Source organism: Scomber scombrus, chromosome 17 (genome assembly GCF_963691925.1).
Source record: "Scomber scombrus chromosome 17, fScoSco1.1, whole genome shotgun sequence".
Classification (NCBI taxonomy): Eukaryota; Metazoa; Chordata; class Actinopteri; order Scombriformes; family Scombridae; genus Scomber; species Scomber scombrus.
The window spans coordinates 16,324,156-16,348,442 of record NC_084986.1 but is presented as its reverse complement, the minus strand read 5'-3'; the positions used below and the strand labels follow the sequence as shown (position 1 = coordinate 16,348,442).

Here is a 24,287-nt window from a genome sequence, read left to right as displayed (position 1 = left end):
GTTAGTGTGTTGCTGTAATAAATCTAAAATTTCCCAAGGGGAAGGATCATTTCATCTCTTTGTACACAATAGCCTTCCATCTAAATTAAATTATTATCATATATCCTGTATTCAGTAGTCAACAGCTAAAACAAGTCAGAGTGATGATGAATGGTATGTAATCCAGTATGTAAGCTGTTCAGCAGCATTATCTGGCATATACACTATACAGCTAAAGGAAGGATTAGTGAGTTGTGTAATAATGGTGACTTCATTATGTTACAACCTGATGTCACCACCCACTGATTTCATCTGGTAATGGACATTGCTGGGTTTCTGGATTACACAATACATGTGTGGCTTGTGTGTGTGCAGAGAGTATGTATACATACATAGAATATATGCAATTTGCAGACACATCCAAGATTAAAAGGTGAAGGACAACTCATAAAAAGAGATGCATTGTCAGTCAGAGTACACTTTTTTGACTGCTTGGAAATAACAATTTGACAAAATAAATCTTATCACAAGGCACTTGGTTTTTCTGAAGCTTTCAACTACATCTCGTTGCCTTTCTCAGCAGATGGAGTTGGCTCAGTGTTGAGCATCTGTTGAGAAAGGCAACAAGATAATGCTTTGGAAAAAACAAGTAAGTAATACTTGTTGTGATAAGAATTTATCTAATAAGATGCTATATTTTTGGCCTTGCTGGCTGAATTAAAGTTGAGCTACCCACACACTGTGTGTCTATTCTAAACGTATGTCATTATTTTATTTGCTATTCACATCGTTATAGACAAACTGTGTTTCTTTTTGTCTGACTTGTTGATTAACTGGTTTGTATCGTTAGGTAAATTAGCAGTCAGGGTGGGCATAATGGCTGTTGCTATTTCCACCTCCCAAAAGCAGAACTAGGGGCATACGGTGAGCTGGAGTTGCATAAAAATTCACAACAGGATGTGAATCACCTGTAGACCAGTGCCAGTGAAGTAAAGGGAGAACGACAGTGACAGATGTTGTGACAACAGCTGTCAAAGTATTTCAGCCTTGGGGTACTGTGACAGCCTTTGACCTGCTGCTCTAAACAACAGATTGCTCTCCAGACACCAGTTTGAGTACATGTGTGTGTGATATTATTCCCAAATCGGACACCCAAAAGAAAAGAGGAACTGTTGATGCTCTCTATACATAATTCAAAAAATGTTGCTTTATTACTGCAATGGACATAGACAGCAAGCGATTTAAGGACAGAAAGGCGGATTTCTTTCCTTTCCCATAAATTTAGTGACTTACCCTTTAGGTAAGTGTTTAACCCCCAGCTGCTCTGGTTAAGTGGCTAACAGTAGGAAGCATACGGCTTTGCAGACTTTCACCAAAAAACATATTCTAATGATCTTCATATTCTGTTCCTATTGTGACAATTTCTCTTAGATGTGTATTGTTGACTGTGCTTATATGTGTAAGTCTGTTCATAGAACCAGCACATGATTTTTTATCAATTAATTCATTACAGTGGTTTGAAATCTATTATAATGGAGACTCATCTTAAGGTGTAATATGAATTTTTACTCCCAAATCAAATTGATACAAATATTTAACCATGGAAGTATCCCCCACAGATATAAATCACATAGAAGTATCCATTGTTATTTTCACATACATTTGAAGTATTAAGCTTTCCTGCCCTCACATCTTCAGGGCACAGATATGATAATAACATTTGCCATATAAAGTCTGAGGAGTTCTTCCCCTGTGGTTTGCAGATATCAGGGGAATTTCTCTCTCTCAAGGAATTACATGACTTCTAAAAGTGCGCTGTGGTGAATGGTTTGTCTTGCTGTGTTTCATTGTGTAGATTTTCAGGAACCTTATGCTGTGGTGGTCCTTCTAGAAAAGGATTTAGTGGTGATCGACCTTGCACAAAATGGGTGAGTCTGACTCTTTATGAAATAAATCTCCATCATCCTCAATCCCTCAGTTGACCTATAATTGCTCATTATCTTTATGATATATTGCCCCTTTCTTTCATGATAACAACTTACTTTCATAAATCTCTCTGTACTGTAGCATTTTAGCATTTATTGGATCCTGATTTGGCTGCCAGCTTACAGCAACCATGCAGTACAGTGGTGAATGAGACTAATGCTCTGATACTGGACAGACTAATGTACTGTTATTAGAGTGACTTTGTCTGGGCTCTCTCGTTAACAGTTACCCCATATTCGAAAACCCCTATCCTCTGACTATCCACGAGTCTCCTGTGACCTGCTGCGAGTACTTTGCCGACTGCCCTGTGGACCTCATACCTGCACTTTACTCTGTTGGCTCGCGGCAGAAACGACAGGGCTACAGCAAAAAGGTACTGTATACAATATGTTGCAACTCGTTTGGTGCTGTGTTTTTTTTTTTACTGTTGTGGAAAGAAGATCTTTGATCAACAATAAACAAAGGAAATCATTTACTTCTCAGTATTGGAAGCAATGCAGCCACGATACATTTCAAGACTTCCTCCGGACATGTACATAAAAATACTCTGCTTTAAATAATAATATATGTCTAATATGATTTTTCCTCAAAGAAGTACAACTAGCCCATTAATAACCTTGAAATTCCATCTGCTCCTTCTCCCTCACTGAAAAATGAATCATCGATGAATGTGCAAATATTTTTCATTTAAAAAGTTTAACTGCTGGACTCTGAAAAATCTATTCTCGGTGTTTGTACACTGGAGGCTCCAGGTTTCCACATCATACTTGTGTAAGTTGCATATACAGTAGGACCATAATAAGCCTCCAGACTGGTTGTGTTGTCACACATCCTCTCTTTTTAAAATTCAGATTTTGAATGTGCACAGAGAAACTTTCACTCTTCGTCAGATGATTGTGAAAACAGCCTTCTAGTGTCAAACTCTGCACATACATCATTCTGCAGAGTGAGGGTCAAACATCCAACAAGCAAAACACATTTTTAAGTGGACGTCGACTTTAAGTAAAGGGTTTGGAAAACTGGCAACCCTTTATTTTACGGCTCAGTAATTTCTGAATGTTTTCGTAGTATGTCTGGAGAAAGTTTCCTGGAAAGAAATATGCACAAGGCTTAAAGTTCTCAGGCACTATGCCTGATTTCAGCCATAGAGCAGTTTTTAATTCATATAATACTTTATTCAATACATTGTTAACATTTTCTTTTGGACAACTTTTCAGGCTCACAAATCTTTTCTTGCTTTAATCCATGTACCCAATTTAGTACTAGTTGTACAGAAAACATGAATTTCTTTGAAATTTAAACTCAAGTAAATATACATTTACTTAACTCAACTTATTGTATTGTTGTATCAAAACTTTATTTTTTAACATAAGTTGAATTGTATGCTTACCTGTAGACAGATTTGACATATAGTCAAGTTCAATGGGCCTGTTTTGCACTGACTAAAAGCTCTAGATTACAATGGCAATGAATAACGGAAATTAATTCATTGTGTGTACCAGTTGAACATTATCTTCTCATAATTACTAACAATTGACATAGTTTTTGTTGGGAAACTTCTTTGGAAATTATTAGTAATTTGTAATGAAAAAAACCAACATGCTAACAAAAAACAAAATTAAAAAAATAAATAAACTTCTCGTTCATGAAATAATTCCTCCGGTAACAGATTAATTATGTATAGTATAATAGTATCTCGAGGGTGGAATTTTCCATCACGTTCCTCTGGTTAGTGGTGTCATAAAAGAGCTAAATGCCTAAATTAGAAATGTAAATGTTCCACCTTAAACTCACCATCATGCCACATGCCTTTGAATAACAAGGTGACAGGATACAGGACACACTAAGACATTACCCTGCATGCCATCACTACAAACTACGTTCAGCGTGGGTTCATTTGTCTCATTGTTACTGCGGTATTTTTATCAATGTTTCCATGAAACTAAATGGACTATATAATAGTGTCATATTACCTAACAATCCTTTTCTATCTCTGTACACCTCGTCTCTCCTATCATTCCCTTCACTTATCTTCGCATTATCTGAGACAGATCCCCCGCTCTTTCAGCCGTTATGTATGCCTGTGTTCTTTTTCCTGTCGCCTTGTTCTAGCTTTCTGTCGTAAATGTCAGCATGTACTGACCCAAACTGGCTGCCTAGCTGCTGCTTTATTTTATTTATTTTCCTTTTTTCCTCTTAAGCAAAAGGCCTGGCTGAGCTGCGGGAGGGCATTCTCACATAAAGATCACTATGAGTCATCTTGGTGACCTTTGTATGTGTCAACGTGTTCAAAGCCAAACCCCCTACCAACACACACACACACACACACACACACACACACACACACACACACACACACACACACACACACACACACACACACACACACACACACACACACACACACACAGATGGAGACACACACTCACTGAGGTGCATAATGTATAATTGCAAGACACGCTGAAAGACGTGCATAAAGGATACCTGCATTTTCTCTCATGCGTGCTCATACATGTGCAGTTTTATCATGTCATTTATTCCTAGAATGTTTCTGCTGACACTCTGAACATTGACACAACTTTTCTTCTTTCTGCAATCTCTCATCTACTCTAATATAATATATTATCTGTTGTTTATCCAGGAATGGCCTATTAGTGGTGGAAACTGGGGTCAAGGCACACAGAGCTACCCAGAGATCATCATCACTGGGTAAGACAATACTGATCTCATTAGCATTATCATTATTGCCTTGATGCAACTCCATTATTTTTACCTCTGTTGCACTGTCAGGTCACCACAGCAAAGGGGCCTGTTTTAAAATATTCACTGTAGGTCTTTATATATTCCAGTCATGTGCACTTTGCTCCGTTTTGATGTTTATTATCCCGCACTAAGCTGTCAACAAGGGAAGAGGGGGCGTTTTTAACAGAACACACGCGCTGAAGAAGTGACATTTAGGTATGGGTTTGGAAGTAGGAAGCTCTCGCTCCTCTCCCTCGCCTCCTCTCTTCCTCTCTTCGCTACCTCTACAAGCCATATTCTTATTCTGTCCAGGTTTCTCTCTGTCTTAAAGAGTGCCTCAGCCTGTAAAATATTCCTCTCCCAAACCACTCAGCTGAATTGGCAACAAAACAATGAGGACTGGATGAAAATGACAACAGAAATACATGTTTTTTTCCTGTCAATATAATTTTCTGTGTCAACAAATGGAGAAGCTGTCCCCTGCTGATGAGAGCAATCCTGCCATTTTAGGCGATCAGCGTTGTTCTGTTATTAACGCAATTTACACTGCTTGACCAAAAGTATGTAGCCAAACAATTAAACCCATGTGTAATTGTTTAATATATTATTCCATAACTACAGCTGGGCAGCTGTTGGGTGATAAGGCTCAGAGTCGGTGTTCTAACTCATCTCAAAGGTTTTAGATGGGGTTGAAGTCAGGGCTCTGTGCAGACCAGTACTGGAAACAACTCTCGAAACCATCTTTGAGCACACTGAATTTGTTTGAAAAGTGCTATATAAATAAAGTTTGATTGATTGTATGAAGGAAATGTCATGTTGAATTGGCAATAAAATGTCCTATAATTGGGATGGTCGTGGTCAAGGGTGTCCACATACGTTTGACCATATAATAATAATAATTATAATAATAATGCATTTTATTTAAAGGCGCCTTTCAAAGCACTCAAGGACACCTTACAAGGCACATAAAACACAACAACAGTACATCAAACAATATAAATCAGGTAACATTTAGTGCAAAGATAAAGAATAAATATGAATGTGACTGTATAGTGTACTGACCAGTTCTTACTTGGTTAAATAACCTTGGTACATACTTTGTAGGTAATTAACTTTTATGGGTAATGACAACTAGTTGCATTTTATTAAGAAGAGATGTGGAAGGTGCAAACGTTCATCTATAATTGTAGGACAACAGGATCTCAGAATCTTGCTCTTTTTTTTTCTTCGTCTCTTGAATTCTCAGGCATGCTGATGGAACTGTGAAGTTCTGGGATGCCTCTGCAAGTGAGTTCACTAACAGGATATTTTAAGCTTCAGTTAAATTTGATGTCAGAAAGAGAAGATGATCAAAAGAAAATGACACACAATTTATATTCAAAACGTGTGTACTACTGTATTACTGTGTATATCTGATATTCTTGGATTAAAACTGATCCTATTCTCTTTTCTCCTTTTTTTCAGTAACGCTCCAGGTGCTCTACAAGCTCAAAACAGCCAAGGTGTTTGACAGAAACCGGTCCAAGGAGGACAAGGGCAGCATGGAGGTGTCAGATGAAGACCCTTTTGCCATCCAGATCATGGCCTGGTGCCCTGAGAGCAGGATGCTGTGTGTGGCTGGGGTGTCAGCTAATGTTATCATCTACCGTTTCAGCAAGCTGGAAGTAACTACTGAGGTGGTGCAGGTAGGTAACGGTTTACAATCTGTTGTTTTTTTTAAAATCTATTTACAGAAAACACATAAATTCCCCTTTTTATTGTAACACTCTTGCTACCATACAAGCACGGACACAAATAACGAGCATAATTTTATTCTGCGGCCCTCCATCAAGAATCATTATGAATTGCCCTCAGGACTCACACACTCCGCTGTTTTAAGATATTGAGACACACACACGCACACACACACACACACACACACACACACACACACACACACACACACACACACATCCAAGATCTGCCTAGTCAAAGGCAGTATGGTTGCCATGCCAACAGACGGTGCAGTGAAGAAGCAAAGCTAGACTGTCGTTATAATCTGCCTTGATGGCAACGTAAGTGCTTATGGGGGTGTGATGTGACTCAGTGTTTAATGACATAAAGAGAAATGCTGTGTGTGCATGCTCACAGCTCCTATATTACAAGTGAGAAGGAGCATGAATATATAGGCTTAGTTTCTGCTGTTGGATGCCAGAGTGGTAGAGTGCTAAATTGGTAACCAGCAAGATTATTTATTTATAATTTTGGCAACCTTCTTCTCGCTAGGCAATCATCATTGCTGCGGTGTTGTTGCACTATACTTTACAGAGATCACTTGTCAATCAAAGTACGTGGGCGCTTCTTTGATTTTGTGTTTTTCCTCACGGGTCTGTTAATCTCTTTCAATGATTCTAGCTGGTGGTTTATGATGCTTTATGCAAAAACATAGTTTTCATGAACTGAATATAGGTTGAATCGAGGGCAGCAACTGAAGGTTATATACATTATCAATTCATCTACCGATTTATTTCTCAAGTATGTGATTTGTTGTTTCTGAGATGACAGAAAACAATGAAATATGTCCATCACAGTTTCTTAAAAGCCAAGGTAATGTCCTCAAATGACCTGTTTTGTTCACCTAAGACTAAAATAAGTAGCAAATGCTAACAAATGTGTGTTGGGGCTGTGAATTTCTTTTCTATCGATTGACTTATGGATAATCATCAAACTGTTCATAATAATAAAAAATAATACATTTTATTTAAAGAGCGCTTGACAGAGTAGCTACTCAAAGACACTTTACATAAGAATCAGCAGGCTCTCAGAACCTTGCTCAAGAGCACCTTGACAACACTTGTTGCAGAAGATGAATTACAATTAGAGCTTAGCTTTTAGAAGATTAGGAGGATTTTTGTGTGTGTGTGTAGGGGGGGGACTGCCAGTGAATTTCGGCAACGCTGATGCATTTATCAGAGACATTTCAGGCATTTTTTCCCACACTCCAAGTGTGTGTGTGACTGGGATGTGGATCAGGACTAGATATGCAGTGGTAGCAAGCTGCACTGTAATTAGGAGAACAGCCTCCCTTTGCGCAAGGTTAAACACCTCTCTGTAACCTTGCAGAAATGAAGGTAAAGGAGGACAGAGATGGGGGGGAGTGAGCATCTGAAGATGGGCACTGATCACTCTTCACTCCCACATGTCAGTGGGGCTAATGAGACTGACAGGATGCAAAAGACAGAAAGCTTATGAGCATTGTGTGAGTGTGTGTGTGTGTGTGTGTGTGTGTGTGTGTGTGTGTGTGTGTGTGTGTGTGTGTGTGTGTGTGTGTGTGTGTGTGTGTATATAAATGTGTGAGTTTAGGTGATGTGTGTGTGTGTGTGTGTATATAAATGTGTGAGTTTAGGTGATGTGTGTGTGTGTGTGTGTCTGTGTGTGTGTGTGTGTGTGTGTGTGCGTGCGTGCGTGCGTGTGTGTTCGTGCGCACGTATGTGTGAGCGTGAAGGCGGAGGTTGCAAGAGAAATAGCCTGAAGGAGAACTTAGAAGGAATGGAATATTTCAGAGTTGGAGGACCTCTTTGACTCTCAGTCTGCCTACACACACACACACACACACACACACACACACACACACACACACACACACACACACACACACACACCCATGTCAAATAAATCTCTATCATCAAAGTGACTCTCTGGATGTATGTGGATGTCATTCACGGTCGAATGATTATTCTCATCCTCAGAGGAATTCATGAGGAATTGCTGTTTACAAGAATTTTGTGCCTTTACTTGACTGCTAATATAATTTCTCCTGTGAATGTGTGTGTGTGTGTGTTCGTTGCCTTATATAGTTACTAGAGGTGCGAATGCAGTATGAACTGAATGACATGGAGTCTCCAGACGGTGTTGGGGGTGAACAGACATCAGCGCTTCCCACCCCTGGTGCCTCCCCTCAGACGAGTGGCCCACCATCGCACCCCTCCACCAGCAGCAACAACTCTGACGGAGGCAACATGCCTTGCCTCAAGTATGAAAGAAACACACACACACTTACATAAACTCTCATAAGCACCAGGAGCACTTGCACTCATACCCATACATACTCATATACACGAGAGCCTTGCCTTTTGCCTCAAGCACACTTGCACAGACTTAGTCAGCGCCTGAAGCATTCTCAACCACAGCCTCCCCATCATCCCCGGGCAACCACTTATGCCAGACTCTCAACACACAACTGTTTCAGAACTGCAGCTGCACCACTTGTCATTCTCTTTTTTGTTGTTTCTCTCCCTTTCATTTTTTTCCCTCCTTTCTGTATCTCTTGTGGTCTCTGTTCCCCTCCATTCCATTCTGTCTTTTCCTCTCCAGAGTGCGCAGCACTCCTCTGAAGCAGTCTCCAGGTTACCAGGTAGATTTGGTGGTCCAGTTAGTGTGGGTGAGTGGAGAGCCCCCTCAGCAGATCACAACTCTGGCGCTCAATTCCTCCTACGGCCTGTAAGTATAGACACAGCAACATCTCAGTCAAGACTTAACCCAAATGGAAGTCCTTATTTGGAAGTCTCCAGTGTTAGATTCCCAAAATGTTAAGTATTTTATCTGCATCAAGCATTTTCATCTATTTAGACCATCTTATGAAGACAAAATATGAGCTTAGTGTTTAAAACTGCAACTAAGACAGGCTTACAATCTTGCAGTCCAAGCTGCCAAATGATTTTCCTACAATGACAACCAGGCCTGTCAACATAATTTGTAACTGTGATAAAAATATAGAGATTCCAGCTGTCTTTGTGCTCTGACTACAGCCTTTTTAAGCTTCAAAAACAAATCACCTCCCATAACTAATATTCTTTTACCCATTTCTCCTCTACTCTCTGTCTTTCCATCTGTGTTTCTTGAACTTTTCCTCCCTTCTGCTACTTCCACTTCTTCCTTTACTCTATCACCCCTCCTCAGTGTGGTATTCGGCAACAGTAATGGTCTGGCCGTGGTGGACTATATCCAGAAGACAGTTGTGCTCAACTTGGGGACGGTCGAGCTGTACGGCTCCAATGACCCCTACCAGAGACAGCCCCGCTCACCAAGAAAGACACGACAGCCCTCTGGAGGTAATCACTCAGCACAGCTGAATGATCACATATACTGAATATTTGTCCAGTTTCAAAAGCTAAATGGCTACACACCACATTTTGCTCTGGATGTTGTCAAAGTCTCTGAGATCAGCAAGAGATAACTTAGACCCGGTTAACTCTTCTGTCAGTAAGTTTTCATTATGTATGTGAAATGAAACAATCTTGATCAATTACAGAATATGCATCAGCTAATTTATGAGCAGATATCTCTCAAGTAAACAATGTGTCTCAGCATCTGAATAAGAACGATGATCTGTAAATCCTGCTCTTATTTTAAAGGCAAATGAAACATTTCGGGGACTTTGCACAGAAAATGAACATCTAATACTGCTCCAACTTTTGTTCTCGTATTGTAGGATCAACTTTGATTCTTGCTTCCTGTCAAGAGCAGAATTTATTACTCTCCTTCATAACCATACTGATAGATACTTAACTGAATTACAATAAGCACATAAAGACATCAAAGACAAACAATCGTGTTAAGCTCCAGTGTGAATGAAGCCTAATGTGTCACATGGCAGGTTTAAGGATTGTGGGTACAGTAAAAACAAATTGCATAATTTTATAACAAACTGACTCAAGGAATGCAACATCTTTGTATTCAGTAGCGAAATCTTTGTATTCAGGTATTCATTGTTTATTTTCAGTCAAGGTCTGGGTTATATGACCTCATAGATAGAAATAAATAACATGCATTGTAGCTAAAATGATGATCCTCACTTAGATGATAAGGCTAATGCAAGACAGAGCACTTTGACAACACAAACACTCACATCTGGCTTTGGTCAACATTCTCTCTTTGTCTCTATGTCCATCCACCTCTCTCTTCCTCTCCTCATTCACACACACATACACACACACACAAACACACACACACACACACACACACACACACACACACACACACATACACACACACACACACACACACACACACACACACACAGCCCATCCCTTTTACACACACTGCAGCAAGCTTCATAGTAACAGTGAAAGATAATTGGACACTTTCAGCATGGACACACTGCCACCCTGTGTTAGATGAAGAAAATGCACCTACATAGATGATGCCGCAGTGACATGGTGACTTACCGCCTGTACTCAACCAAAACTTTGATGGATGGATTAGTAAGGAGTGTATGTGTATGCTGAGGGTTTTGTGATACGCATGTACACACTCAGACACAGGCAAATGCTCCCATATAGAAAAGCACACGCACATGTAAATACACACAGAGCATGTGGTGTCACTGACTGATAAGCAGTGGGCTGGCACCTGTCAGAGCTTGGCGAGTGTGAGCAGTAATCAGGCGTCCAGCAGTGCTTCTCTGCCAACAGGGACTGCTGTCTGCTTGGCTTTCTGCCTCACAGGACAATGTCACACACACACACACACACACATGCACACATGCACACATATATGCACACACATGCGGGAAAGGGAGGATTTAGCTTTAAAACGGGATAAAGAAATGTTAAAGTTGGCCTAAATCTTCCTCATGTTTAAAGCATGACTGAAATACCCAAAGTATGAGTGTAATGCTTACCTGTCATATGAAGGGAACATCAGGTGTGGAAATCATCCATTTCTTTGTACGGTATGGTCCAAGCCAGTCTCCCAAAACATGGTGCAATCTTTCAAGGGGCAATTGAAATATGATCTTCTGATGTGGCAATGTTTGATAAAAAGAAGAAAAGGAAGTGTTACAGCTACACAGAATGAACACCCCACATGTCCTTTTTGACTTACTTTGGTTTTAATGAGCTAACTCTGTTGCAGGTCTGTGCGACATCAATGAGGGCTCAGCAACATCAGAGGACCGCTGCAAGTCTCCTACTTCAGGTAACATGTCTTTCAGTGTCTTATTTTAAGAGAAAAATGGGATAAATATAACAGATTCTTTGTGCTAGCTAAATGTTAAAACCCAAACAGTGAACCAGTCAAAAATATCACCATGTATTTGAATGCAAGATGAGCATTGGTAAGGGAAGAGGATTAATGATTCAAAAGCCTCTACTTTTAATGCTGTTTTGTTCAAATTGTTGCTCATCAAACTGGAACTGTACTGAAGGGTTTTTTTTATTGTTGAACAATAGAATTTCCTTCTACCTCAGTCTTTAGAAATGCACAGTTTGAGTTTAATACTGTACATTTATGGGTTTTCGAGGATATTTTTCCCCAGATTCCATATGTGCATGCATTCTTTTTCCATTTTGGAGAGTTAAATAGACAGGAATAAATTTGTTCTAATCTCCTGCAGGATCCTGTAAAACCGGGTTATAGACTTTATCCAATATCTATGATGTTAATTCAATGACAGCTAAGAATTATAAATTGAATGAAACTGTTAAACAAAGCTCTGCATTCTGGTAGAGAAACTCATTAATTTAAAAATATTCTGAATATTAGCTGAAAAGAAAAGGTTTGAAGCGTCGTGGGTGTTTTCACATACACACATATAGCTGCATCATAGCATCATCCTGAAAAATATTCTACGGTTAAATGTGTTATATCACTTGACAAATGACACAAATTAACTTCTGACTTTGACTTTGAGCAGTGATTTCTTTCAGTGAAACTGTACTGAAGCAGATTCCTTACGATTTTTAACATATTCACTTCAGTGAATATGACTAAATACAAACATAGATTGTGCTGTAGGACAAAACTTTTTTTTTCCATCAGCTGGATGTCACTTACAAATATTCAGCCCATTTGAAGATCACCTCTAGGAAGTGAGTTGTGTGTGACAGCAAAAAGACGCTATTTTGCTCATTTACTTGCCTGCTTCTTAATCTGCATCATTAGTATTTCAGCTGAAGGTGCTCAGAGAGAGAACAGCCCAGATCCATCTCATTAGGGGCAACTTGGCATTAGCACACTGAAAATAAGGAGCTATTTAAAAAGGTCAGACAGAAAACAAATCTCAAAGTCGGGAGTCCTGTTTCCAGGTATGATGGCTGTTCCAACACCCATGTCTGCTGCCACCAGACTGTGGCCTTATACATATGTCTGCCCTGCATTATTCATGGGACAGAGAGAGATAAGCTGCCTCCCTGTAAAAAATATCTGCTGTTAAGTGTTAGTCGAGTCATAGCGGGGGTTTTTTCTTCTTTTTTGGTAAGCGATAAAATCTGCCTGTTGAAGAAAAACAATTATAATTTATTTTCCTGGAGTTTAACCTGAAATAATTTGCAGCCTGTTGAATTAAGACTCCTTTAGTGCCAAGATAGTGTCCGTTGATTGAAGATTGGAATAATTTGATTTGCATAAAAAACATATTTCAATGGTCAGTGAATCCAACATAAGGATATACAATATGCAAAGTGTAAAAAACAAAAAAAGTTAGAGCCTGTCACTCTCTTTGTTCCTCTTTTTTTAAACACTTTCAAATCTTGTGACTTTTTGGTGTTTTTAGTTTCTTTCTGTTGTACATATACTGTGTACAACAAATGCTTATTAGCATATTATGTTATTTTAAACTCAAATATAATAATTAAGATGTCATATAGACCTTTCATGTCTGTGAAATTAAGAGATATGAGCATCGACCAGACTTACTGCGCTCAGCTAGTTCTTTGTATTATAAGAAGTAGTCAGTTGTATTATTTTCTCAATGTAAAAACACAACGGTAAATTCTTTTCAGGATGAAGGTTTTTACTTTAAAAAAAACCGTACTTGTGAAAAACAAGTATCATGAATTTTGAACTGGCTAGTTTGCTGCTCACGACCAAAAGAGGTGAACAGTGATAGCTTGTATATAGCAACAAGCCAAAGGGTGTCTCTAACTTCACATTTACTGTACTTTACTTTCCCCTTTACACCCCCAAAAGTGTTGATGTCAAACAGCAATCTACAGCAATTCTACAATGGCGGTGGTAGAGGAGGTAAGACTGGCCAAAGATTTTCATAAGAGCGTCTTTAGGCAGGACAAACCTGGTCGAGATTTGTCCCCCCTGTCTCTGTCCTCAGTGTCATAGTCACCATAGTGGGAGGAAATAAATTCACTGGGTTAGCTTCTGTTCCACTATCTTTTGGTTCTCACTGTATGTAAATATTAACAACTGTGGTTTTTGTTTGGTTGAATGTCAAGGTGCTCCTGTCTCACCTCTGTACTCAAATATTGAGTGCATTAATTGGACAGAAAACTGCATTGAGAACTAGAAGCTCATGGAGCAGAGGCTAACACGGACGTTGGGTGGGACTGCGACTGTTTTTAATACACCTCAGTTGCCTTAGACTCACATTGCATGCTACATGTATGTAGCACGAGTGTCAAACTGTACATGTGCCTGCGTGTGGTATCTGTCCCGGCCTCCTCTACACTGACATGATTGGCGTTCTTTGTCCATAGTGCAGTATGATGACATCACAGAAACAAGAGCAATCATCTGTTCAGCTGTGTCTTTGTGTACCTCCAGTGTGTGTTGATTAAACAGATCATTTCTTATCCACTACTTAAGTATATTTAAACTAACTGACCAGTTAAAAGTGAAGCTTTTTGTGTCTGTCTATATAAGGGAATCTGGAGCTTATCCTTTTTCAGATTCAAGTGAATGAGTGCTGTAGCTATCTAAAATAAGTGGTACATCACAGACTGGAGTTTGGACCTTGCCCAGACCTGCCACTACTCCAACCAGTGTTTTGGATCTGAAACTTCTCAAGGCTTTCTGTTCAAAATATTCTAAGCCTAAGAATGTAGCTACTGGACTAAAAAGTCTGTCTTAAAAGCCCCTAACATCCTTGGTATAAACACCAATCATTTCCTGTGTCTAATTTGAACAAATGTTATTTAATTATTTTTATTATTTGCACCTGTAGGGTAGGATCGTTTCCATTTCGTCATTCTTATTGGTTCATAGAGTTTGATGACCTCACTTAATCATAGTCAGCATAGCTCCATCCAACTTCTGAGACCTGAGTTGAGGTCTAATTAGAGAAATTAAGTGAAAACACCTGTGTGGCCATGCAGAGCCTTTAGATTCCAAGGTAAATAGAAGACAACATTAAAAACCATCACGTCATAGACTTGTGTGTATTAGTTATAGATAGGAGCAAGACAACAGCAAGCATTGATTAAAAAACGAACAGCTGGAAGTGATGCATGCTTCTGCCAATTTATTTTCAAAATGGAAGCAAACTTTTAAAAAATCTAATTAAATATTGGAAAAATACCCCATTTTGAGATATGAGATATCAGGCCTTTGCTTTATATTTCTGATAAATTCCTTTACTTGTAAAGATGAGTTTTATCAGTTTTGCAAGTCCAATGTAAGAAAACCTGCTACTTTGGTTATAAATGTATTACTTCATTACCATTGTGCATATTACATTTCGGTGCACGCATGACAAGGATCCCACTAACATACATTGTTCTATATATTTCTCCTACAGCCAGAGAAATAATATTTAAAAACCTTACCAATTTTCTTTTATATTGACAAGTTCACTCTTTAAGAAGATGGAATGATTGGTTAACCTGATCTAAAGAAGTGGGATCAGGTGATCATATAGTAGTGGGAGTTATTTGCATAGTGTATTTTGTACTTGTTGATACAGTTTGGGGTAAGTAATACAGTTACAGTATGAATGAAAAAAGTAACCAAAGTTGGCCTGCCGTAGCCTCCAAAAACTAACAGTACCTTTTGACTTGTTTTTCCACTATCTTCTTCCATCTCCTGTTCAGTATTTTCTGTTTCCTGTTACTTCCTTGTTTTTGGTGCATGCTCCTGTGGCATGAGGGTCCTGAATGGCTGTGCCGTATTGATGCGTCTCACCAGTCCTCTCTTCTGGGGCATTGTGCAACAGAGGTCACATCGTTTGTTTTGTCTGTCACACAGCATGCCTCTGATACACAGGGTTGTCTTTGAGTTCTCACGCAGTGTCCTCTCCTGTGTGAACCATTTTGGCTCTCAATGTCTGTGAAACAATCTGCAGGCACTTGTTCAACAGCCTTTTGTTGTTTTTTGTGAATTTTAGCTTTGTGCACAGTCCTATCCCAATGCTAGTTATCTAGCTTTGCATGGCATCGTGTGTTAGCTTAGACTTGTGTTTGTAAAGAGGGATGTTCTCTTTTTTCCAGCAAAGATGTCACGGAAATTAAGCTTGCCTACTGAGCTAAAGCCAGACTTGGGTAAGCCTTGACTTCGTGTCTCCAAATAATTTGTATGAAATGCAGCATATTTTTCTCACTCCGACTGGACTCCACCACATTCCATTAGTCCAGCTTTTTCTGGTTGTTAGCCTCAAAATTGGCAAGCTGTGCAGATGTTCTCCTAAGTTTGCATGAGACCAAAGTAGCACTGATCTAATCCAAATTGAAATTCGTTGAACTGAATCAATTTTTTTGAATTAAATTGAGTTTGAAATGTTCTTCAGTGTGCTGACTCCCACTTTTTGACCCTGGTGGGGGTTTTACTAGAGGTCAGTGGTGCTAAACTAATCTATGCACACTCCATTTCACTGTAAAGCTTTCTGTAACTTTTGCAGCTTTCTCTTTTCTCTTCTGTATTCTTTGTTTCTCTGTCTGATTGGGTCCTTTCAAATTGAATTAAACAGGTATATCTGTTATCATTTTCATAAAGAAAGGAACATTACATTTTCCAGGGGTGTACACCTGTTTTTCCTAAGATCCTAAAGTGCCAAGAACCTTTGATGGAGGTTTTTTGTTGTTGTTGTTTGTTTGTTTGTTTGTTTTTGTTTTTTTAAGGGTAAAATTACAGTGTGCAAAGTGCCAAAGATATTTTACTGTGTGCTTTTTTATTTGTCCGAGTGTTAAACTGTATATGTGTAATCTAAATGTCTGATAGCCACTTTTTCATGCATATTTCATAAAACTACTGATTGGGGATAAAACATTTTCAAAATCTTGACCAGTCTGTGTAAATATGCAAATATTTGTATTGTATTTATTTGTCTGTATTGTTCAACACATGAAAGCTGTAATGCTGTAGAGTTACAGCCAAATACGTCTCAGGTGATGCTGCTCTACTTACCTCATTTACTTAATGTTAGGATATAAAGTATGGAACCCAATACTACAGCGATCAGTCATAAACAAATACTGATTCACAGCCGGGATCATCAAGCTCACTCAGGGTTTCAAATGATAAATACAGGTACATTAAAACGTAACTCTTCTGTTTGATTGCTTCGGATGTCTTCAGTGTGCTGTAAACTTTTAACCACCATTTAACACCCAAATGTTTCATTTGTATTATTCAAAACCGAGTCTTTTACTTAACATTTTATTTTCAATGTACAGTACAATGTCCATATCTGTATTGTCTGTCTTGCGTTGTTAGTGCATTGCAGGTACTTTACCTCTCTCTGTTTTCTCCTTACTGTCCTCCTGTCTGTATGCCCGCCGCGGGGTGCCAACCCATTAGACCACCGGGACAATTCTTTCAGCCGCTCGCGCTCCTCCAGTGTCACCAGCATCGACAAGGAAGCTAAAGAAGCCATCACTTCCTTCCACTTCAGTGAGACCTTCGCCCGGAAGGGGGACAGCACTTTGACACCCTGCCTGTATGTGGGCACCTCCTTGGGCACCGTGCTCACTCTGGCTATCACATTACCACCTGCTGGTGAACAACGGCAGCTGCAGCCAGTTATCATTTCTCCTACAGGTGAGTGATGGGATCGCAGAAGGGAGGGAGTGATAGAATATAGAGAAAATGTTGCGATCTAGATGAAGACTGGATAGACAAATGATAATATGTGCAAACTGTAATTTTTAGTAAATTGAATTGGGCACAGACCAAAGCAGCAACAACATGGATGATGATAAATTCATTGAGTTTAATTTCAGTAACAAACCTTTTCCTCCCATTCCTCAGGCATGTTGGTACGCCTGAAAGGCAGCCACCTGCAGATGGCTTTCTTGGACACCACAGGTTCCCTGGTGCCCCCTGCGTTTGAACCTTGGTATGAACCCAATGTTACAGCAGATGGTGAAGAAAGAGAGAAGGTCCGCAAACGCCGGCCCGTCTCAGTTTCCCCTTCAACCTCCCAGGACCTCAATGAGAACCAGTATGCCGTGGTGTGTTCAGATAAACAGGCCAAAGTCATTTCCCTGCCCTCCCAGACCTGCATCTATAAACATAGTATCACAGAGACTTCCTTCATCCTGCGGGCAGATGTGGTGCAGATGAGCCAAGGCGTGAGCCTGGCGTGCTTCTGTGCTAATGGCCACATCATGACCCTCAGGTGAGAAACATGTCTGCCTCAGTCAGAAATAGTGGGTTATTAATAAAACCAATCAATCAAAGTCGGCTTGAATAAATCATGATCCTATCATTAGGTTTCAGTAGATGTCATCCGCCTTCTGTAGGGCTAGGTATGTTTTTTGTGCGCACAGAGAAAAGGCTTCACACTTGGAAGATCACTTGCTAATATTGCTCAGCATTGCCATGATACTACTTCCAAAATCCTTTAAGTAAAAATGCTGTAAAAGTGAATTAGCATAGATCAATTCTGACACATAGAGGAGTAGGACACAGACATCTTCCTGCTTAGCCAGATCAAGCACGAGGATTGAGATTGAAGTTCAGTATGTAGCCATATTTTGGAAAAGACAATATAGGTTTGGAACATTCTGTGCACACACTTTTTTTTAATGATTAAAAAAATGTTTCAGTTTTGGACTTCACTGTAACCAATGTGAATCCAAGCTGACATTCAAGTGATGGTTATATTCAAATAACAACCAAATCAGATAAAAACACATAAAAGCAACATTAATAAGTCCAATTTAGGAACAGTATTTAAATAGCTCTCAATTATGAGACATGTTAACATCTAAAAGGTCATAAAGCTCTTATATTTAAAGTGTTAATGTGTGGGACAATCTGATTACCTCATTAAACCCCATTGAGGGGTTTGAAAGGTACAAGGCTGGAGGCTAGAATGAAGCTTGCTGTGGCCTGCCTGGTTTTGAATACTAAGGACCTGTATCTGCAGCCTTCATTGATCATGCAGACAGTGTGTTGTATCCTGCACTATTTGAGCTTCATTGTCCCTAGTGTTTTTCCTGTAAGTATTACTTTCATGGTACTTGGTCCAGTCCAAGGATATTGGTGCTGATCTGAACAATCTTTTGGAGAAACCAAGCTGTCATGTTGGTGTGAGGATGGATTCAATGTGGCACCTATACAAAAATTGCAGAACTGATTTGATGAGCATGGAGCATGCAGGAAATATAGGCACTGTTGACATTTTGTAAAGATGACATCACTGATGTGTTTAGAAGAGAGTTTATGATCAATGACAGTGACCAGGTACCTATAGCCTCCCTCTCAGTTTTATTCAATTAATAGTGCCCTATATTCTACAAGCGTAAAACAACCAAGGTTTGTTGAAGTCCCAGTTTGGTTTATCACGGCAACAGATTAAACTTTTGAATGGCAGAAATAATTGCTGTCACCACAGAGGCAGACAGGATTGTCATATTATCTCCTCAATTAAACTTCCTTTTTTGCTCAAGTTGCTATTCAAAGTCAGACACAAAGTTTTGTACTGATAGACACCAGCGACAAACACACCCTTTAACAGAAACCTAAACCCTCAACACTGCATCTCTAGCTTAAACCAGTGACAGAAAGAACCTTACAATTTCAAGCAACGTTGCAAGGTTGGAAACAATCCACTCATGCAGAGACACACAGGGTGAGGAGGGGTGTGTCAGTCTGCCACTCATCCTCATTAATCTTCACTTCCCTAGAGGAGAGAGACAAAGACAGAACAGCCTTCCATATGGGTGTCTGACAGAGCAAAGATACCCAGCTGTCTCCCTCTGTGTGTGTGTGTGTGTTTGCTGTCTGTCATAGTCTACTTTTTGGGACAAATTTCAGATATAGGACCAGTTAATTGGGAACGACTTTTCCAATTGAGGATAAAAGCAATGTCTACAGTTGGAAAAAAGATGATTTTTGGCCAGTTAAGATTAAGGTCAGGGTTAGGATTAAGCAAGTAGTAGTTATGGTTAGGTTGAGGGTGTATCTCCAGGAAATTAATTTAAATGTCCCCAAAAAATGACCATGGTCAGGTAGGTGTGTGTGTGTGTGTTTCAGTGTGAATATGGATGATGGTGTTTTACTATTGAAAATGACAAAGTGCATGAATATTGTCATCAATGTTTTAGTAGGTTGAAATATTCCAAATGCAGTTCACGGATGGTTAGTGGTTGCAATAAAAATTGTAATATTAGCCCTATGGACCTGAGGCGTTAGACTTACTTACATTAGACTTGCAGATCTAAGCCTTTTTCAGGAGCATTTATTTGCAGTCTTGCAGTTTTTTTTAGATTCCAAATAATTTTAATTTATTTCTGTGTCCCTTGTCTAGTTTGCCTGGACTGAGACCGCTCATGGATGTAAACTACCTGCCTTTGACAGACATGCGGATAGCAAGGACGTTCTGCTTCACCAACTTGGGTCAGGCCATGTATCTCTGCTCCCCCACTGAGATCCAGAGGCTCACTTACAGTCAGGACACCTGTGAGAACCTGCAGGTCAGTTGACACTTGACATTTGTTGGATCGAAACACTGTCTATTTGAATACAAATTGTGGCTGTTGTTTTTAGCTAAGAAATTTTTATCTAAAGGTATATACATTTGTGATGATGTTTCAGGAGATGCTAGGTGAATTATTTACACCAGTGGAGACACCGGAGGCACCCAACAGAGGTTTCTTCAAGGGTCTCTTTGGGGGAGGAGCACAGTCACTGGATAGAGAGGAGCTATGTAAGTCAAACCCACACAAGACGAGAGTCTTTGTTCACACAGACGCACAAACTCAGATATTCAGTCACTGTGGTTCAGTCCAGTGTTATTCCAAACTCAAATTCACTGTCTAATCTGTTTTTCTTTCCTTTCATCCATACTCAGTTGGAGAGGTAGCAGCTGGAAAGGCATCCCGAAGCCTGGCCCAGCACATCCCAGGCCCGGGTGGCATTGAGGGTATGAAGGGGGCAGCCTCTGGTGTGGTGGGAGATCTGGCACGCGCCCGGATAGCACTTGATGAAAGAGGCCAGAAACTGGGTGAGCTGGATGAGAGGACAGCTGCGATGATGAACAGCGCAGATTCCTTTTCCAAACACGCCCATGAGGTAACAGAAGCTATTATCCAGTTATCCAACACATTGTGCAATGCAGTGGAATGCTTTATGTGATGAGTGTCTCCCTAAATTATTTCACAAACATTACTCATTTATTATATTTAACCACTAGAGGGCGGTATGTGATTGTTAAAAGTTAAGTGTACTGTTAATAAGGAATGTTATGTCATAGAGAAAATGTCTTTCTTAAAGATTTACATTACAGAAATTAATACAGAAATGGAAATACAGCCAAAACATATGGGTTCCAGTATTTCCTACAGCTCTTATATTTTTACTAAACAGATGAAGTGAAAATACTAATCCCATGATTTTTTGATGTATTAAATAAAACATTGTCAACTTTGATATTTTGCAGTTAGGAGGATTGTGCAACTCACTAATTAGCAAACTATTCCATATTTTTTAACCATTAGGTAAATATTTTCTCTGTTTCCAGATGATGCTGAAGTGCAAAGACAAAAAATGGTACCAGTTCTGATCAGTGATGGGGGAGGAGCGGAGCTCCATGGACACGACTGTCACCTTCCATTAGCTCATTTGGACTCACAGTGACCCCCAACCCATCTGTCTGTCCATTCATCCGTCCATCCAAGCCTTCTTCACTGAGACACTTGGGATTTTCTTCCCTAGCACAATGTTGAATACTGTTCTTACCTCAGTCTTAAGGTGGAACTGAGGGGTAGACAGGGGAGAAGGACAACCTCACAGGGAGCAAATAAATGGTGTCTTTTTTATGTTCTTGTCTCTTTGTTTATCTCTGTTCAGCCTCTCCACTGAGGTAGTCAATTGGCCCACGCATCTGGAATTTCTTCATTCTCATTTGCCAAAACGTCCTTGACTTGTTGTCTTCGCTCCAAGCCCTTTAGGGCTGATGTTCAAACTGATGAACACAACTGAAAAAAGACAAATAACTTATGACGAAACAAAGACTACAAAAAATTGAAATGTAAAAAGAAGGAAAAAGAATCTAAATACATCATTATACAATATATACATAAATCTAATAAATGTGCAACGCTGTATCCACTTCTGAGTGACAAGTACAAAAAGAAAGGGATAACTCAACAAGGAGACAAGCGGAGTTGGAGGCTGAAGGGGGCAGCATCAGAGAACCACAGGAAATGCTGTGACAGTGATGCCTCCTCTATGCAGAGAGTCACAGGGATAAAAGCAACTTCTTCTGATGTACACTGGATATTTTGTCATCTCGCTCAACCTCTAGACTCTCCTCTGTATCTTACAGACTTTCATATCGTTACCAACAGTATGTGTGTGTATGCGTGTGCGTGTGTGTGTGTTAATTTCTATTTTCTTGCCATTCCTCTATTTGTTAACTGTTTAGTTATTTGCTCCGTCTGTATTATTGGAAAATCTCTTATTTTTCTATTGTTGTGAAAGTGGAGATGATATTTGGTTTGTTGAAAAAAAAAATGTTTTGTTGCTTTTGTCTAACAACTTAAATTAATTTCTCCTTATGAAAAGGGCTGGAATCTAAAAGGAGGGCAAGGATATAAAAGGCATATATCATTTAGTAGTAGTCACTGACAATGGCAACATTAGATTTCTTGATTTTGAAATTGCAAAGCAAGCACGTATGAACCACACATATTATTGACTATTATTGATCTGATGTGATGTTAACCCGTGGGTGTAACAAGGTTCCAAAGTTTGGCTCAGCCTCTGTGTGACTGTACAAATGCTGGAGTGCACATCGTTATGGAGATTACATACACACAAGTAGAAACCCTATTTATGTGTATTCATATATGCAGGATAATATAAACATGGATGCGAAATCCTTTAAAGGCATACGTTCAGAAACATTTCCGTCGTTCTGGCTGACAGTTGCCTGTATGAAAAAGTTGTCTGTGTGACTTCTTTGTTAATATTTATTTATTGAGGTGCAAGAGACAGTTGTGTTTGGTGTCAGAAACTTCATCTTTATGATCTTGTTTCTATCTCCATATTTGCAGTTAAGCTCAAATGTGGTGTATCTCTCTGTCTACCAGGCTTTTAACCTTTATTTGTATATAAGTAAATAGTTTGACAATCTTAAGACCAACTGGAAAGTAAACGTTGAGGTTGCTCGAGCAACATAAGAGGAGAGAGGCCATATTTTTTCTGACGCCAAAGAGTTGCTTTAGCTTTTCCATTGCATTAACACCTGGCTCATTACTCCGTGAGTCTCAATACCAGACATTATAATGTGCGTCACGAGGCATGGCTTCACCCGTGGAGCGCAGACCCACTTCTTTGGATGCTTGGGTCCATCTGGTCGGCAAGGTTTCATTTAGAAATATTTGCATCTTCATCACCTATCAGGGTTCAGGAAATAGAGCAAGTTGGAATGGATCTCAGCCATTTATATTACTATTTTATCACAATATGTCATAAAATGTAACATTTGGACTAATGTTTAGTGTTTAAAGTGGCCTAAATGTTGGTTGATAAGGCTGTTTCCTCAAAACAATTCCACCATAGCTCAGACACAACATGTTTTATGGTATTCATCTTTGTGTGTGTGTGAATGTGTGTGTGTCTTTCTGTCTGTCTGTGTGTTAGGGTGTGTTCATGTAAATTAAGTGATATAATTTATTATATTATGTTTTGGTTGTTTAATAATTGATGTTGGTGTCCTAGTCTGACCAGTCAGCAGTCTGTGTCCAGTTGAGTGTCTGTTACACAAACTAAAGCCACCAATTACAACAAAAAGAAAACAATAGGATAAAGAGCATTAAAGGATGACCTCTGAATTGTGGTTTCAGTTTAACCTGGCGCATGTTCTGTCTTTGCACACATGCTTCAACCCTCCTTCACTCTTTCAGTCTTTTTACTTCGTTCTCTCTTCTCTCCTCTCTTCTTCCAGTGAGTCTTCCAGCGACTCTATTGGTTTCACAGCTACAGATCTGGCCCTCTCTGTGTTTAGTAAGCATTATAGTGTGGATGTTGGTAGGTAGCTGTCTTTTTTTCCTCAAGGTGAAGAAGCGGGGGGAAAAAACAACAGTTCAGGATAAATAGTTTTAGCTCGAGGTCATCCCTGAAAACTTGTTCAATGTCTTCCCCTCTAGCCCAACTGTTATTGCTGTGTGTTTCCGTTTTTTCTTCTTTTTTTTCTCCAATGTTACACTTGTTTTTTTTTCTCATCTTAGAAGGATTTGTTTCTTTCTCATTCTCTACAGTATGCAGTATTCTAACCCAATACAATCTGCAAACTCAAACAACAAGAGGGAGTCCTTTCTATCTGCCATATGCCATTTTCTGTCCTGGATTCAACAGTTATCAGTGGGTTGCAGTATTTTTCTCATTGTAGCCAATTTTCTTGTACAGTTTTATGCAACTTTCAC

At 39.5% G+C, this 24,287-nt stretch overlaps 1 protein-coding gene across 4 annotated transcripts in view; it reads left to right on the top strand.

Moving 5' to 3' along the window:
* The window catches only part of stxbp5a (syntaxin binding protein 5a (tomosyn)), a 103,451-nt gene extending 82,030 nt beyond the window's left edge, over nucleotides 1-21,421 (top strand). Inside the window, exons 11-27 of one of the 4 annotated variants that reach the window (XM_062437148.1) lie at nucleotides 1,835-1,907; nucleotides 2,191-2,338; nucleotides 4,607-4,674; nucleotides 5,954-5,994; nucleotides 6,172-6,392; nucleotides 8,544-8,719; nucleotides 9,061-9,186; nucleotides 9,646-9,797; nucleotides 11,602-11,664; nucleotides 13,657-13,710; nucleotides 15,906-15,955; nucleotides 17,169-17,451; nucleotides 17,662-18,031; nucleotides 20,168-20,333; nucleotides 20,455-20,566; nucleotides 20,711-20,931; nucleotides 21,380-21,421. In XM_062437148.1, the coding sequence (XP_062293132.1) occupies nucleotides 1,835-1,907; nucleotides 2,191-2,338; nucleotides 4,607-4,674; nucleotides 5,954-5,994; nucleotides 6,172-6,392; nucleotides 8,544-8,719; nucleotides 9,061-9,186; nucleotides 9,646-9,797; nucleotides 11,602-11,664; nucleotides 13,657-13,710; nucleotides 15,906-15,955; nucleotides 17,169-17,451; nucleotides 17,662-18,031; nucleotides 20,168-20,333; nucleotides 20,455-20,566; nucleotides 20,711-20,931; nucleotides 21,380-21,421 (2,366 nt within the window). Of the gene's footprint in view, nucleotides 1-1,834; nucleotides 1,908-2,190; nucleotides 2,339-4,606; nucleotides 4,675-5,953; nucleotides 5,995-6,171; nucleotides 6,393-8,543; nucleotides 8,720-9,060; nucleotides 9,187-9,645; nucleotides 9,798-11,586; nucleotides 11,665-13,656; nucleotides 13,711-15,905; nucleotides 15,957-17,168; nucleotides 17,452-17,661; nucleotides 18,032-20,167; nucleotides 20,334-20,454; nucleotides 20,567-20,710; nucleotides 20,932-21,379 lie in introns of all 4 variants that reach the window. The other 3 variants (XM_062437150.1, XM_062437149.1, XM_062437151.1) reach the window with 3 other exon arrangements.
* Nucleotides 21,422-24,287: the final 2,866 nt, after the last annotated feature.